Source organism: Emydura macquarii, unplaced genomic scaffold (genome assembly GCF_026122565.2).
Source record: "Emydura macquarii macquarii isolate MOO-44397 ecotype Brisbane River unplaced genomic scaffold, CSIRO-AGI_Emac_v2 contig_18, whole genome shotgun sequence".
NCBI lineage: Eukaryota > Metazoa > Chordata > Testudines > Chelidae > Emydura > Emydura macquarii.
The window spans coordinates 10,627,237-10,645,152 of NW_027130155.1; the positions used below are offsets into that span (position 1 = coordinate 10,627,237).

Sequence of the window (17,916 nt, forward strand, 5' to 3'; positions counted from 1 at the left end):
CCTACCCAAGGTGCTGCTGAAAATAAAGAGGGACGGGGCGAATGTTATACTCATTGCTCCGGCCTGGCCGAGACAGCACTGGTTCAGCATGCTGCTGGACCTTTCGATTGCTCCACCCCTGGAGCTCCCGAGGCGGCATGACCTTCTATCCAGGACCATGGTCACCTGTTGCACCCTGACCTGGACTCCCTGCACCTCACAGCCTGGAGGCTCTGTGGCTGACGGAGGGAGAGAGAGCCAGATCGGTGCAGGTCCAGCAAGACCTGCTTGGCAGCAGGAAGCCCTCTGCACAGGTCTTGTATCGGACTAAGTGGAGGTGGTTTACCTGTTGGGCGGAGTCCCGGGGTATTCTGCCCAGCCTCTTGCCTATACAGGCGATCCTGGAGTACCTGCTCCAGCTAAAGCTCCAGGTTCTGGCGCTGGCCTCGTTGAAGGTTCACCTGGCGGCCATTTCAGCCTTCCATCAGCCGCTAGAGGAGAGATCGCTGTTCTCCCATCCCATGTCCGTCAGGTTCCTCAAGGGGATGGAGAGGCTTTATCCCTTAGACTTGTTAAAAATCAGGTTCTTTCAGAAAATGAATGTACAATACAACTCTTGCCATGCATATTGGCAAATATAAAAGGATAAATGTCAGCCAAATTCATATTGGGTTGATAGAGGTTTGAACAAAATCTCCGTCATGGTTTCCAAGATTAAGAAATAGTAACAAATTTATTAACATTTTTCTAAATTTCTTCAACTAGTACAACAAAATTGCACATAATTTTTTTAAATTTGAAATATTCAAATGATCTGTTGAAGCCAGAAAAGAATTCAGTAACTTGTTGCCTGGTTAAGCAATAATCTCAGCCAGACACACAGTTTTGCTTATTATGACTAATTGGCCACTTGCTTTACATGAGCCAAAATTGAACTTGTGTTACTTGAAAATTATTACTTAAGTAACATTCCAGGATTTCCTGCTGTGTCTGTTTTTCATAGTGAAGTTCCAAATGTGGATTTGAATGAAAGATGAGTTTAGAATTTGGATTCTGGCTCTTCCTTTGAAGGATGATTCACTCGTTGGAAAGGGTTTCAGCTAACATTCTCAGTTTATCAATAAGCATTCTGTAAACCTAGCATAAAAGGCTACATACAAGCCTTTTATTGCACAAGATGCGCTACATAACCTATCCTTACTTTTTGGCAAATGTAGAAAATAAACTGGCTCATTTTTGTACTGCATATGGTGTTATTTCATAGTCAAGCTGTTAGGGATACACAAAAAATATTCTAGATGATGAGGATATAAAGAGACACTTCAGATTTTTTCCGCCACATATTATGTTAATCTGTAGCTACGAAGGGTTGGTCTAGAGTAGACTGACTAAAGGGTTTTTTTTTCATGGCTTTTGGAAATGCATCTAGTACCACTGGATAGACAGATGAATGTCTTTGTACATGCATGAATTTAGAGACCAACATTGCATGGCCAAGTAAAAATGTTGTCCATGATCACACTGCCAGTGCTGTATGGTATAGAAGGTCTGATTACCGAATAAAGTAACTGCTGCATAGATGGCAGAGAAATCAGTGACTTAGCACAAGCACTAGATCACAGCTGTAGTCATGAGTTTTCTCCCTACATAGGCAATGGATGCTCCATTCTCTTTGTAGAAAGCCTCCTGTCATTGGAAAGAGTGATAGTGGGTTTCATTATTGCTGGGATCATGTGGCAGAATATTGCTGTGAATTTAAAAAAGAAAAATAAGCTATGTGATAAGCATAGTTGAAAGATAACAATAGTTCCTGCTGTTGGTTCTGATCTCACATGTTCACTGTTATGTGTCAACGCTAAAGATTTATTTAGTGTTTGACAATATGAGAAATCCATTTATCTTTTTCTAAAGATTAGTGTGATAACACTGAAAGACAGACACCTCTCATAGTAAGTACTCAGTAAAATTCAGAGTTAGATGGAGATATTTTTGTTATATTTTGTTTTTTGAAACTCATTCATTAGGCGAGTTTCCAGAACAATTGAAGATGACATACAACCTTATATTACCTCAAATGTGTATTGATGATGAAACTTTCAATGTCTGTCCTGACAAGTTCTTAAAGATCAGCATTAATGGTGCTGTTTTTATATCCTTTTTCCGTTTATTAATTTTCCTCATTGTTTATATTCTCTTTTAAAGGACAAAATCTTTAAAGAACAATCTTTATTGTTTTCAGATAACCCCAGATGTAGCTTGTGGAAATGCCAGTTCGAACAACTCTGCTGGAGGCCGGCTTATCTCCTTTGAAGTTCCACAGAACACATCAATAAAGTAAGAATATTGCTTTGTCACAGCACCCTGGAATAATTATACAAATATATAAATAGTGTTTGGTACTGAATTCCTGTCTTAGAAACTGTAGTCAACAGTCTCCCAGGCAACCAGATCTGTGAAATTCCTTGATATGTCATGAAGGAACTCCAGCAAGCTTCCAGATGACACACTGACCTAGCAATGCCAGAGCACCTTCTTCCAGAGGTGCAAGTCCGCACATGTATGTTTCAGTGGGGTTTTTTTGTTTGGTTTGGTTGTGGGGCATTTTGGGGGGGAGAGGGAAGGTGAGGAGGTGTGACAGAATGCAGAACCCCTGGGGCACAGGCTAGGAGCAGTGGGACCGCTGGGTATCAACTATTTAGCTTGGGTGAGCTCTCCATCTCACGCTGGCTAGTGACCCACATACAGCCTCTCCAGACCCTGTTGCCACCCAGCCTGACAGCAGGTGGCACCAGACACCAAACTTAGTTCAATGAATGCTTTCCAGCCACTCAGGAACCAACAATAGAGAAACTCCAGCTGACTCCTCAGCCCAGGACCACAGGACCGCACCGTCTACCCAGGTCAGAAAGCCTAACCAGTGGAGATGATTATTCAGTCTGCCCTTCCTTCAAAGTGCAAGGAATGTGCACCAGCTTTTGTTACTGAGCAGTTTTCCTAAACACATCATTCAAAGACACACTGGTTAAGATAAAACATTACATAAGTTTATTAATTACAGAAAAATAGATTTTAAGTGATTATAAGTGGCAAATGTAAAGAGATCAAAAGTAGTTACCAAAGGAAATATACATAAGATCGCAGTCTAAGTTCTACTCATTACCAATATTTGAATTAGCAATGTCTCACCCTTGTTATCTGGTACAAGACTCCCTGCCCTGCTTTCAAAGTTCTTTTGTCTTCCAACGACCCTTCAGGTGCCCAGTTGAATGGGAGTGGACCCCTGTGATGATATCACACTCCTCCTTGTATAGTCTGTTTGACCTTGCTAAAACAGTCCAGGCATGTGACATGACGGCTGCTTCCCATTGGTCAAGCAACCCCATTGCAAATGTATGTCCTACAGCAAAGCTTTCACTGTAAAGAATCCCTGGTAGTGGAATCTTTCCTTGATTGGCCGTTAGTTTGTCTGGCTACTTCATTGTTGTACCTGAAAAGCTGGTTTAGATGGTTCCCACCTCACAACATGTTCTAGTAGCATTTATAACAATATTTATAGCTTCACATACTATGGTAGGACATACAATCCGATAGGACATTAATGTTTAGCAGATCAAGACTTTTAAAATAATACCAAACAAGGCATGCTTTGTAAAGAACATTTAATAATTACATGACATTGGTGAATATGGCGTTTCTGGGGTGTTGTTCTCAAACACAATGTAAAGTCTCTTTAGGCCATCAGAGAACACTGGGAATTGGAGCAGAGAGGTGAAGGACAACAGTTTGACTTGGAGAGGGTGTAACATTCCTTTCTTTCCCCTCTGCACAGTGATGATTTCTAACAGCCAGACCAGCTCACAGCCAGCGTTTTCCCTTTGCCAAATTCAGACTAATTTATTTGTTTGTATTTGGGTGTGAACTTCATATCAGTAGTTTGAATGGCACCATCAGCTTTACAAAAGCTTTATATGAAGAGGTATGCATTCTACAAAGCAGTTAAGTTTTTGAAGAGTTTGAAGTTTCACAATGATGATTATGTAACTTAATTTCAATCAACTGAATATGATTCCCTTGAAAGCAAGGATCAGAGAGCATTGGCTGGGATGAGGCATAAGTATACTGTACAAGCTTTCAAATAAAGATCTGCCAACTTTCTCCCTTCTGGTTTGCAATATTCCTGCTGTTTTAGTCCTAGGTTTCTCCTGAAACAGCACATGGATGCCACTCTTTTGTTGCCGTCTTGTGCTCTAGAATTACACGTTACATTTTTAAAAATAAATCTCAACTTACTTTGATGCAACAGTGTCTACCCTTAGTCTTCAGGGAGCCTGGAACAATGACTCTGAAAGGTGGGAGCTGTCCAATTTGTCTCACTGAGCTGTTAATTTAGATACCCAGTGATGATGATTTAAATGTCAACATTGTTAATTATTTCATTCCCCATGAAAACTTGTAAGAAAGGAGAGGTAAGATCACAGACCTGAGCAGATTGATTGGCTCATTGTACATGTCCTGAGTGGAAATGTGCTACCATTTCTTTTTTCCCCAGATGAAGAAGGTGCTAAGTAGAATCCAGGAAGGAATCTGAGAAGCCAACCTTGAGGAGTCCAAAAAAGGCCCCGGGCATATTAAAACCCCACAGACGGGGTGCCAATGTAAAATAACCCAAGGTGGACACATAGTCATATATTAGTCAATTGTGATATCTACTGTGAGCAGCGTCTCACTTTGGCAGCTGAAGTGGTCAAAGTTTGGAGGAGCATCACTACCTTTTTTTCCCAGTTCAGCCCCTGATAGGCATGTACTTACACTGTTTACAAATTGAAATACTCCAGTTTACCAACCACTTGAAATAACTTTCTTCATTTCACTGTACTTCCTATGTTAAAAGGCATATGTAGAACACGTGACTGAATACATATTTATGTAAGAACAATAACTGTAGATTAGTAAACTTTCAGTGATTTCGATCATGGTATTTGACCTAAACTGTGACACTCTTTACTCTCATATTCAGATTACCTGAATTTGTTATTAGTGAGGGGTATACCAGTTGGGATTTTAAAAAAATCCAAAGGTTTCTACAAAAATTGATTCTTAAGTAGTCCAGCTACAAGAAGGGATCTCTTTGTGTGGATTACATTCACATGCCTCTAGAATTCTTGATTTCAACTGAAAGCAAAAGCATGAAAATGGGAGAGGCTTCTTACTGTATCTGCATCTGGCATGGCTGAAACAGTTCAGGAATCTGAAATCCTTCAAGAGAGCCTGATCTCCTGAGATTAGAAGCCCAATTTTAGGCAAGGGAGTTTCAAACTAACTTCTGAGTATTTGGATAGTAACTTGTATTGAATGTTTGAGCTTTTGGAGGTTCACTCAAACCTAGTTGGGATTCTCCCAGATATGAATGGATGCAGATGTCTGGAAAAGATCCATATTACACATATACTAGGGAGTGGAAAAAGTACATTAAAAGGAAGGACAGATCAACAGAAACAAGTTATAGAGATGGTATTGCCTTTTTAAAAAAAAATAAAATCCTGTAGAACTAAATATTTGTAGTTGCCTCCAAGTGACTTTATCTTATGTAGCCCTGGCTTATTCTCTAGATCACCACAGATTTCAGTGACCTTGACAACCTTGCATAATTCATTTGATTTACAAGAATAAAATGCTCTGAACATTTTATCCAATATAGTAAACAAAACCAGAATATATGTCAACATCAAACCCGCCTACCTTGAATGTGCACTAATACCATGACTAAAAGGGAGGGAGACAGAAGTATTTCAGCCATTGGAAATGGCAGCATTATGAATGCTAGCAGGGGAACCTTTAGGGTGGAGGGGGAGTACCACTGAAAGTACATTATTACAAGGAGAGAGATTGTGTCATGGTAGTTATCCGGTAATTACACATTTACTGTGTTCTGGGCATGGTCTGTGAATATGCTTTTTGTGTTATGTCATGTTATATAAAGTGTTCATTGGACATTAAAATGGTTATTTTAAATTTTTAGAAATCAAGAATGCACATAATGTCTGCTTTCAAATATAATTCAAGCTCTACTGTTAAAGGAATTTGTATTGTGAATATGTATGCATCCAGCTTTGCAATGAAAATTGCTTGGTAATAAAAATATATGTATTTTGAGAATACAAATAGTGTGTTTGCATTAAATTAGCCTTTTTTTCTGATTGTTTATTTGCTGCAGTTGAGGCATTCTTGTTTGTTGATTAATTTTGGTTCAGAGTGATGCTTTGTTTGATAAGACTGATTTTCTTCAATCTGACATGTAATTATTTTTATCTTTCATGTCTCTAGAATAAGGCAAGATGCCACAGCTTCTCTTATCCTGTTGTGGAAAGTTACGACAGCTGGATTTAAACAGTGCTCACTTATAGATGGCAGAAGCGTTACTCTCCTTCAGGCAGTAGGTGGACTTGTTCTTTCTGAGGAAATGCTTGCATTAGGAAATAACTACTTTATTGGTGAGTTATTCTAACATTCTGGTCTCCTAATCTCCAGCCTTACACGAGAATCAATAATTTACACAAAACTTAAAGAAATGTAGCAGCAACTCTGTTAATTTAAAAGGGGCTTGGAGAGCTAGATGTGATGGTCAGAATATATTTCAGAATTTTGTTAATTCAAAGCAAATGAATGCTATCTGAAGCTGCAAAGTAGCATACATGTAAAACCATCTAATTTGAAATCCAGTTAACATGACTTGACCCATGTCTACTTCAGACACACAAAGGGTTTTTTAATACATTTTATTGTAATTATGTTGCTTTTTGGTAAATACTACAGTAAATACCTCCAAATGTTAATATTCAAAATATTTCTTTGATCGTTTGTTGGGAAAGTCTGTTGCTCTTACAGTTTTATTTATTACTTGCCAATAACACTTACTCTTCAAGGATTTATGTCTCTGTAAATATGACGCACACAGAGAACGATTGGAACTCTCTCTTAATATACTGTAATATGCTTCATTGAAAAATGAAACATTAAACATCATGGCAGCAAGTGTGAAATGAAAATTGGTATACAGTTTAAAATAAGGTATGAAGGAAATAATGTTGGTTTAAAGACATTTTTTAAGAGTAGAAACATAGATTTAATTAAATTGGGCTTTGTGGGCAGATGTTTTGTTGAAAGACAGATGTTTTGTTGAAATTACGACATGAAATTGAAATCATGGTAATAACAGTACTTATTTGTAATCTTGCTGAAATGCTTTTCATTCCATAATGAAGAAAAAGCTGCAACATAATTTGTCATTTTTGAAACACAACTGCTGTGCAGATAAATGTAAAACATCAAAAACACTTATGCAAAAATATTGGGTCATGTTCTGAATGGATGTCCCTGCCAGAGAGAAGCCCAAATACAGCAGAAATGCTGCGTTTCCACAGTGATAGGGTACAGTGCATCAAAAATCCTGTTGAGGGTTGCTAATGCAGTTACTTTATCATCAGCAGGTTTCATTTAATGGCAATTATTTTCTCCAAATGGTTTTCCAATTCTTTTACATTTTTCCTCTTTATCTGAGATAAACACTTTGTCTTAAAACTCTTACATTTTAACCAAAAATTCTTTTTGCATTTAATTTGCATAAGTTAAAAGTTTCTCCTTGAGTGTGTCTTTACAAGGAAAAAAAATGGTGTGTTCTTACCTCTTGATAACTAACCCGGCAACTAACATAAGGTAGAATCCTAGTGAAGATAAGGCAAGTTGTAGTTTTTACATGTTAGCAGGATGAAGTAAAGACTGTGGGGGAACCTAGTATTTACCTCGTCCTGCTAATTCATGTTACAGCTCCATTTGCCTTCTCTTCGCTCAGCTTTGATCTTGTGTTAGTTAACAGATGTTAGCAAATATAAGGTGAGAACTGTACCTTTTTTCCTAGTGAAGATAAGGCTCAATTGCAGTTTGTAATAGAGACTTCAGTCATCATGAATATCATTATAAATTCTTCTCCTGCTAACTTTTTCTTCCATCTACTTTGGAAATTTGTGATCAGTCTTTTTTTAATCTTCTGATACTAAAAATATCTGTACAGAGCTGTGCAAACGCTTTAGTGTGGGTTTCTTTGTTTTTTGTTTTTTTGGTTTTTTTTTAATAAAACAAAGAGATCATAATCATCTTGACTGATGTTAGAGGACACTATAATCACAAATTAGTATGGCATGGAAGAACATGCATGACTCAAGTAACAATAAAGAGATACCATTCATGCATCGAAAGCCAATCAACATTTAGTAAAGATGGAAGCATGCACAGTTACATTTTGATTTAAATATTTTATTAAAAGACCCACAAATCTATTTAATTCATTTTAGTTTTATAATCTGCTGTGCATTGGTAGCACTCAGAATTGTACTCCAAAGAAAATAAATATAAAACAGAGTCCCTCGGTGTACCTCGCTTGTATATGTATTAGAGCTGGGTGAAACTTCAAGGTTTTTCTTTTCAGTATTTACAAAAAGTTCTACTGTATGTAAGTGTCAAAATAGGAACATGGATGGCCTTTGTTTTGTACAAAAAAGCAATTACTTTAACAGCTACTTTGTTTGATGATACTTAAGCTGTAATACTCTTGAGACAACAAGGTAATGTAGGATGATATAAGCATAATGCTACTTTCCTTCTAGGAATATATCAGCCAAATATTTGCTTTATATGTATAATATTTCTCTGAGAAATATAGGGGTTGCAATGAACATCATATTTTTTTCTGCATATTCAACTGAGTTTTTAAAACCTCTTTTTTACTTAATTAATCTTACTAAAAGATTTTGTTGGCCTCTTATTTTTTCTTTTCTTATTTCTAGTTAGAGATGTTATAGAAGAAAGGGTGGATATGAGTAAGCTGAAGATCAAAGAAAAAGATTACATAAATCTCTTAAGTCCCTTCCCCCCCAGTGTTGCCTCAGAATTTGTTATGCATCTTGGATCTTTAATTATTTTGTACAAGTCTTCCTGAATAAGTCTGATGTGCCAAAGACAGAACATTCAGGGAAATCTATTATTTGTTTTATGTACTGTCTCATGGTATCTAATTAACTAAATTAACATTTGTTTAAAGTTGTTTAGACACCACTGGAAGGAATCAGACAGGAGATAGTAATCAAGTGATGCAGTGTGTAAACAATATTTATAGAGAGGAAGTACTAGAGTGTCTCTAAGAATTATAAATAAATAAAACCTTGAAATCATATTATTTTCCATACATGAAAAGCAACCCTGTACCCTCAGTCTGAATGACTTTGTGGGGGATAAAGTGGAACAGCAAATTGAGAAGGAATAAGTTTCCCACAGTGTGCCTTCTCTGTAGTATGGTACTTTAATTTTGCCTGACAAAATGGCTGCTGACTGCAAACAGATTCTTTAAAAAAAGTGCAGTGCAGAAATGAAATCCTAATGGTTCCATGGCTGTATAAACCACAATAGTTAAATGGCTATATTTATTTTATTAAAGCTGGGCCATCTTGAGAAAGGAAAGAGTTGCCAACTCCAATACATGCTGAAATCAACTATTGTCACAGCATATACATTCCATTGCAGTCTTATTAATATTGTCTTCCTTAAAGAATGATTTTAATGAGTTCTCAGTAAGACTCCATACCATGAACATGAGACTATCTTCTAAAATTTTTCTTAGCTCCATTAATTAAGAAACAAAAAATATACATTTATTAGTCAGAAACAAAGAGCGACCTATTAAATACAACTTAGGCTTTTTTTTTTTTTTTTTTTTTTGGGGGGGGGGGGGAGGAGAGGGAAGGTGCATTGGATGGGTCAGTAGTTTAGAAGTGGGACGGGGCCCTTTTCACTTCCAAGTTGCTGATATAAAGTAGGCTAGGCTGGAACTGACCAAAAGATGCTGCCATTTTGTTGCAATTCTGATTCTGAGAAGCAGTCTTGTTGCGGAAGAGCCCCACTCCCCATCTCTTTCAGGCTGAGTGGTGGTGGTGGGGGAGGGGGAGGCAAAGGACAATGAAAGCTCTTCTGCTGCTGTAAGGTTTCTCTGTCACCCCCCAACCTCTGGGGGCACAGCTTAGGGAAAACATGTAATTGTATATAATTGATAATCGTATGTTATGTGAGTTTGCCACTGAATTTTGATTTCTGTTCAGGTCAAGCCAGTATCACATTCAAATATCATATGTTCCAGTGTGTGATTATCGCAAAAACTTTGGGGGCCTATCTAGTTTTTGCAGAAGTGTCAGTTTATTCTCCTGTTTCTCTTAGGGATGGGAGGCCATAGTTGTAGGAGATAAGTATATGCTGGAGTCTAGCACAGTGGCAGCTTTATGCCTCTTTATGCCCAATATGTATCATGTTGGGCTTGGATGTTGGGTTGTGTGAATCAGGGAAATGACTGGCTCACAATTGGCCCAAGTAGCCATAGCCACCCTTTGCTGCAAAGACTGTGTTCATCTTCCTTTTTTGTTTGTTTCCACTTTTGTTTGTTTAAATAAAATTATGGGCTGTGTGCCCCTAGTTTTTGAGGTATCTTTTTGGAAACCCCATGGACAATGAGTTGTCAACGGGCAAAAAAGTAAAGAAAACAATTAAAAATTCAAAACACATCACTTCTTCAAATACCTGTGACTAAGCAGAACAGCTGTTAGATTAACTTCAGATTTTCCCAAATATTCTCCTCTGGACAGAGACTATGCATGACAAATTTATGAGGAAAGGACGGTTGGTGGTTTTTGTTTTTTATTTTTTATTAAAATAGTAGGAGGTTAAAGTTGGGCTTAAAGGATTTCTTTTTCATACTTTTAATGATGTATTCACTGACACTGAGTCTGTAATTAATTGGTCCCAGTAAGGTTGACTTTCAGAGAAAGTAACATATGATTAGACATGGTGTATAACTGAAAATGTCATCAGAAAAAAAATCATCTTTTAAAATAGAAAATGACAGCATTTACTGTGGGTGAAATCCTGGCCCCACTGAAGTCAATGGGAATTTTGCCATTTGCTTCTGAGCAAATAAGCTCATCTTAATTAGTTTTGCATTGACGATCTCACATTAAAGGTGTGTCACCAAATAGTGCTATTTAATTGCTAGGGACAGATTATGCCAGGCCCTTATGCAGTTGCATCATGGGTGCTGCAAGAAGACTATTGCCTGGCTCTTACATGGCCAAAGGAAGGCCCAATCATAGTTACAGTCCCAGCAGTATTGTGGACCCATGATCTTTCCCTCCCATTCTGCACCAGCCCTTAAGGTGGGGCTCATTCATGTGCAGTAGGGAGCATGCTGCACTGCATAAATGGATGTAGCAGCAAGTATGCCTTCACTGTCCCATTTGAGACATGCATTACCATACAGTCTGGAATCACATGCTATTTCTCAGTAACAAAACTTCTACATTCTTCAGTACACATGTGCAATGTGTATGTATGCCATACAGACAGATTTTGTGAAAGGCATTCATGTGAGAAGTGCACAGTAAATTGTATTTATACAACATATTGCGTATGTAATGAAGTACATAACATTTACTTATAGTGAAAATTTCCTGCCAGATATAGGTCATGTAAGTTTGTCACTGTTGCCTTTGTAGTTAAATGCCACCTCATCTAAATTTTAAAGCATGCTTAATTTAGCTGTATGAAAATTAGTAATGGGTTTGTACTAAAATCTCACGCTTGTGAACTTTGAGGATTTGAGGTCTGTATAAGACTTTGTGGGTTGGATCTATTTGTGTGTGTTATGTACAGAAGCAACATTTAGCATTAAAAATGCTCACCTGCCTTTGTAATGCCAGAAGGTTTCCACTCAGACATCTTTGCCCTGACCACTATTATCTCATGAGTTTTAATTATCTGCTCTGTTGATGATCTCAGGGCCATTTAATGCACGCAATTATCTCTCTTCTGCATACATTAACTATTGGTCACCTCTAACATGGGCTACAGGCATATTATGCAGACAAAGTGAATGTCTTTGGTACAAAACAAAATTACATTAAAAATAAACTGATAATGATAGATAATTGGTAGCTATTTTGAAACCAAACACAAAGATGAGGGGATCCTGACTTCTAATGTATCTGGTTGTGAGGGTTTCTGATTAGAAGACAAGTTGCAATCTGTGTGTTTTAGGTCCAGAATATGTGCACCCTTAGAGGCATTCAGTATTATTACGTCTCATGCTGTGGAAAGATAATCATATTTCCATCTGAATAATTCAGTTTAGCTTCAGCTGATATTTTTATTGAGTTAAGCAAAATTGAAATAGGACAATTTTATTTCACAATAAAATAAAAGTCTGTCCACACACAGACTTGCGGTGAAATAACAAAAAGAGTAAATTAAAACAGGTTAGGTTATTTCAGTGCAAGACCATAGCCTAGGCAGTGGTGGAATTCAGTGCATTGTGCTCAAGCAAATAGAATTTTCATTTTTATGTTTGCAGTTCACTTTTAAGGACTGGTTTGTACAAACGCTACTGAATGTTGTGCTTACAGCTGTGAAGATTCCTCTTGGGTTTAGACCCTATACCAGCCCTGCAGAACATGACCGTAGGGTAGGTTTACACAGCAAAGAAAAACCTGCAGCTGGCCCATGACAGCTGATTTGGGCTCCCGGGGCTCAGGCTACAGGGCTGTTTCGTTGCTGTGTAGACTTCTTGGCTTGGGCTGGAAAATATAATATATGGCCTCCTCTTTCAACCATTAAACTGTAATTACTTTGACTTAGATCCACAAAGGACCGAGGTGCCTAAATCCCAGATTTAGGAACGACTGCAATCCACAAAAGCCCTGCTCAGATGTCACCTAACGCTGTGGGCACCTGAACTCACTTGGCACCTAAATTTTTGCTGTAAAAGTTCCCTAGGTGCTGCTTCTGAGCATGTGCACTACTGCTTCAGGCAAGCATCTGGATGTCTACCTTTTGCCTAAACCTCAAACCAGATGAAGATAGGCCTTCCCCCACCTGTCTGTCCTCCAGGGACCGATCCAGTAGGCTCAGAAACTGCCTAATGCCACACAAAATGGCCATGGGGGGGGGGGGGGGGCAGGAGAGCAGGAGAAGGCAGAAGTGGCAAGTGATAGTAATTCAGCTTTTGCCAAAATGCAGTGCTGTATCTCTAGCAATTCTTGCATTTTTGGGGGTGGGAGTGGGAATTTTGTCAAATACTTTGCAGTTCAGCTTTAGCTACTGTTGGTCTTAGTTATCCTGGGTAGTGAGTATGTTTTATAGTTTAACCTTTTCAAAGCTTGTGGTAGATCATTTATGACCTGTTGATATCCATAGCTTTAGAGACAAAAATCTTCAATTTTTGCAGATTTCTGTTTATGCAAAATGATGGTCTAGTGAAAAATCACAGGACTAGAAGTCAGGATGTTTGCAGTCTGTTTATGGCTCTGTAAAATGGGGATACTAATATTTAATTCAAAGGGGTTTTGTAAGGCACAAATCATTATGTTTGTAAAGTGCTTTGAGGTCTTCAGATACTCGGTATTGCTATTTATTATTATACAATGTATATGTGTTAAAATAGGGCTGGCCAATCCTTTCATGATCTTACCCACTCTCAGACTGAACCAATCAGCATAGATAAAATCTCATGGGCATCACTATCCACCTAATCCACAGCATCCCCTTATTACAACCCCACGTTTTGCGTTTTAAGTCTGCCTCAGCTCCTTAGAGCAGAGGTTCTCAAACATTTTTTGTTGGGACCCCCTTTAAAAATATATCAGGCTGTGATGACCCCCCCTCCAAAAAGAACAACCCCCCATGCCATGTTCCCCCCCCCTTGTCATGCCACTCTTACTTTTGCACTGCTGCTGGGGGTGGTACTGCCTTCAGAGCACCCAGTCAGCAGCTGCTGTTCTCTGGCCACCCAGCTCTGAAGAACTCTGGCTGTCAGCCATGCGTGGGGCTGACAGACGCAGCCTCGGCATGTGTGAGGGCTGACAGCTTGCGACCCCTGGCCCTTAATAACCTCATGACCCCTTGAGGGGTCCTGACCCCAAGTTTGAGAGCCCCTGCTATAGGGGATCAGACACTCTGGCGGTCTGTCTGTTTGGCCCCAAAATATTGTTAATTGTATATTTGCCTGCACTGTGGGTGTTCTTAATTACTTTCATTCGGGAGCACAACAAACATGGGTAATGGGAAATCCCCGAGTGGGAAATCTATTACTGTAGCCAGTCCTGTCATCTTTTAGTATGCTGGCACCATTATGTAGCACAGTAAATACAGCCCTCAGAGACATGGCAGAAGCCCCACTCTCTAAGCTAATATTGCAAGCTATCCTTAAGGGTCCATGTCACCTTGCTATGCGATTTTTTTCATCTTTATGTGGTTTATTTCTTTTGCCAAATTGTGCCATATTTAGAGACAGTAACACAACAGCAAGATCTATTTTAAGTGTAGTTCTACACTGAAAAGTGGCTGTGAAAATACATTTTGGGGTTTATTATGCCACAGTGATTCTAACTCATATTTGTTCAGTTTACAAATATATTCTAATCACCAGCTCTGCAAAATTCAGCTTCAGTTTTGAAAGTCAAGCTGGGTACTTTTCCTTCTCAAACACCACCACCATTGACAAAGACCTGCAGGCTAACTTCATGTTCTCAGGCACACCTGTGCATCCCCATTGTTATCAATGTGTACCTCAGTGCAATGCCACTAAGGTTAGTGGCATTGCACAAATGTTACTGAGAGCATAATTTGGCCATCAATAGTACTACTGTGGTGATGATTATGTATAAGAAGGAAATGACTCAACTTCGCTATCCGAGCCCATTGTGAGTTTTCAGTGCTGGCAATTAGGAAAGAGTGTTCTTTTTATTTGGAGACTCTGTGTGTTTTCTGTGGTATCAGTGAGAAACAATAGAGATGCAGTCACATGATGTTTTTAGAGTCATTAAACCTGAATATTTCATGTGACTTTTTTTCTGAATGGAAAGCATTTGATAGGTTTGTCTCTAAGTTCTGCATATAACTGTGGAGATCGAATATGCTGCTGCCAAAATGGAGTCTGACTGATTCCAACCTTCTATAACAAATGCTTCCTCCACACTGCAACATCCATGATTTTTGGAACTGGGTAGAGGCCTGGTTAGCTAACCAGTCACAAATAACATGGCTTGTGTCCACATGGCAGCTTTTCTGGCATTACAACCGTATATATAGGTCCACCGCTACTATGTTGCCTAGCAGTATTTTTAGGGGACATACCTGTGATGTTCTGGGCAGTTATTCTATAGGGCCTTAGGCCTGCTTTACACTACAAAGTTAAGTCGACACAAGGCAGTTTACATCTATCCAGTTGTGCATGTGTCTATACTTAAATTGATCTCCCACCCCTATCAACTCTGTGTTACGCTGACATAATACCACCTTCTCAAGCGATATAGAGCCACAGTCGATGTCCTTAGGTCAATGCAGTACGTGTGTACACACTTAGCCTCTCCAAGCTATTATACCTGCCACCTATGACCTTGGGCCAAGTCACTTAGAGTCAGAATCTGCCACCTTTGACATACATTAAGTAGTACCTGTTACACAAATAATTTCCAAGTAAGGTGTTACCCACTGAGCAAGGAATCTGTCCCTTAATCTGCCAATTTGCGTATCTCATCCGTAATGTGGAGATGATACTACTATATTATTGGGTTGCTCTGAGCTCCTCAGATACAGTGACAGGAGCAGTATAAGCAGGAAGACATATATATGGATTAGGCAGCTACCAGGATGACACACATCTAAGATTTGCTGGTTTTTAAATATTTTCATGTTGTGTTTTAACTGTCCTACTTTTTTGTTCCTCGACTTTCTTGAAGTGAGAGAAATAGAAGAGCTAAGGTATGTGCTTTGTGCTCCTAGGCTGAAGAATGATGGGATGAGATCTAGCATATCTTCCCATGTATGGTACCAAAGAAATCGTACAGATATTTCAGAAGCTGTCAACAGATTATGTATAAAGCTTGAAAGAATCTTTCCTTCAAAATAGATGCAGAGTTCTTCCATTTCAGATCCTGATTTATAAGGTTTTCGAATTGTTCACACAACACAGGTGTAAATAGTTCGACCTGACTTCTCCCACTGAAATTACTTTGACATCATTACATTTTAACTGGGCCTTGGAAAGACTGTAAGGTTAAATTGAACAAAATAACCTTTCATTATAAACAACTGTATTATTTTTCTCAAGACACGAGATCAACGGAGCTGTAAATATGTCTGAAATTATCCTCCCACCTGGAAATTATAATAGAGTTTAGATATGCTTTTGTTCAATCAGAGCTATTGGATTTGAAGCAGAAAATAATTCTTGGAAGTCCTATCGCCTGTGTTATACAGGAGATCAGACTAGATTATCACAATGGTCCCCTCTGGCCTTAAAATATATTAATCTAAATGCAATTACCACATAAAGTAAAATTAAATGACCATGTTTTATCTTCACAGTCTTTGGAAATTAGGTGAGATAATTAGGAATTATAAGAAAACATGTGACACTCCAGTGAGAAAAATGATTTCTTCAGCAGTTTGCCAAGGACTTTTGTTGCCAAAATAATAAAAAGACTCAAAGTACAAAGGAGGCTGATTTTAAATTCCTTCAGGGAACTGTCCTGAAGAGTATGTACCAATCTGTTTCAGACAAGCAAATGAACTCAACGTATTTCCTAAATACCAAATACTTCCAAACATGCACATATAATTACATAACTCTCTCTATCTAGGACAATCAAATTCTATTGTTAGAGGAAGTGATTTTTGACTGCATCTTTATACAGATGGGTAAATACATGATGTCGATTAAGTCCAGAACAGCTCAGCATTTTTCAGAAAAAATCAACAGCATATCACTTCACTCATCAAACCAGACATCAGAAATATATTTAGTAGATTTTTCATCCAGACTATTGGAATATTGACTAATTGATAGTGGTTAAATCCAAGTTGATTAAATTTATATTGGACAAGAAGTCTTTTTCTGCACTCCCCTGCCCTCCAGATTTGCAACTTGGAAATTAAGGTATAGAGCATTACCAATTAGAAACAATAATTAATTATCCAGATTATACAGAAAAATGGTAAAATGAAATTTGAAGTTGAAGAGCAAAGAGAAAGAATGGAAAAGTCTCTCACAATCTTTTCTACAGCACTCATAGAACTACTAATATATCTATAAGCTAAGGAGTGCTTAATAAAAGCTCTGGAAAGAGCTTTCTTTCAGGATCTAAGGCCTGGTCTACACTGGCGGCTTACTGCGCATTAAAGTCTCTTAATGCGCATTAATAATAACTGCGTCCACACTATCGCGTTGTTAATGCGTATTAAGGAGCACTTTGATGTGCAGCAATAAGACCACCTCTGCCAAGAGGATTAGCACCTGAAGCACATTAGCTACTGCACAGTAGTGCAAGTGTGGACCAATCCGACTTAATGCGCATTAATTGGCCTCCGAAGTATATCCCATCATGACCCATTTCAGTATCCACCCCCAAAGCAGCCTCGGAAAGATCTGATTGTTGATTTCATTGCCAGCGTGGAGAGAGCTTTCCCATTCCTCTCAGCATGGCTACTGTTTTCAGCATGGCTAGAGGAAAGCCCAAACGTGCTCCAGCATGGAGCAGACCAGAAGTTTTGGACCTGATCGGGCTGTGGGGTGAGGAGACAGTCCTGTCCCAGCTACGCTCCAGCAAAAGGAATCTGGACATTTATGGGAAGATATCCCAGGGCATGCTGGAGAAAGGACACCAAAGGGATGCTTATCAATGCAGAGTCAAGATCAAGGAACTTCCTGGATCCCTGTTCTGTTGAGTACTCATAACTTTTATATTGTACTAAATTTTTTTCTGAACAAATACAGCACTCAGTCTCCAGTACAAGCAGCTAGGCTGTAAACTGAAGAGTTCATTTGGGGCTAGAAGGAAAGGTATTCTC

General features: G+C 38.6%; 1 protein-coding gene across 1 annotated transcript in view; it reads left to right on the top strand.

The window, feature by feature from the left end:
• DNER (delta/notch like EGF repeat containing) overlaps window positions 1-17,916 on the top strand; it is a 215,930-nt gene that overhangs the window by 108,213 nt on the left and 89,801 nt on the right. The window contains 2 exon segments of the mRNA XM_067558948.1: window positions 2,219-2,313; window positions 6,304-6,470. Of these exon segments, the coding sequence (XP_067415049.1) occupies window positions 2,219-2,313; window positions 6,304-6,470 (262 nt within the window).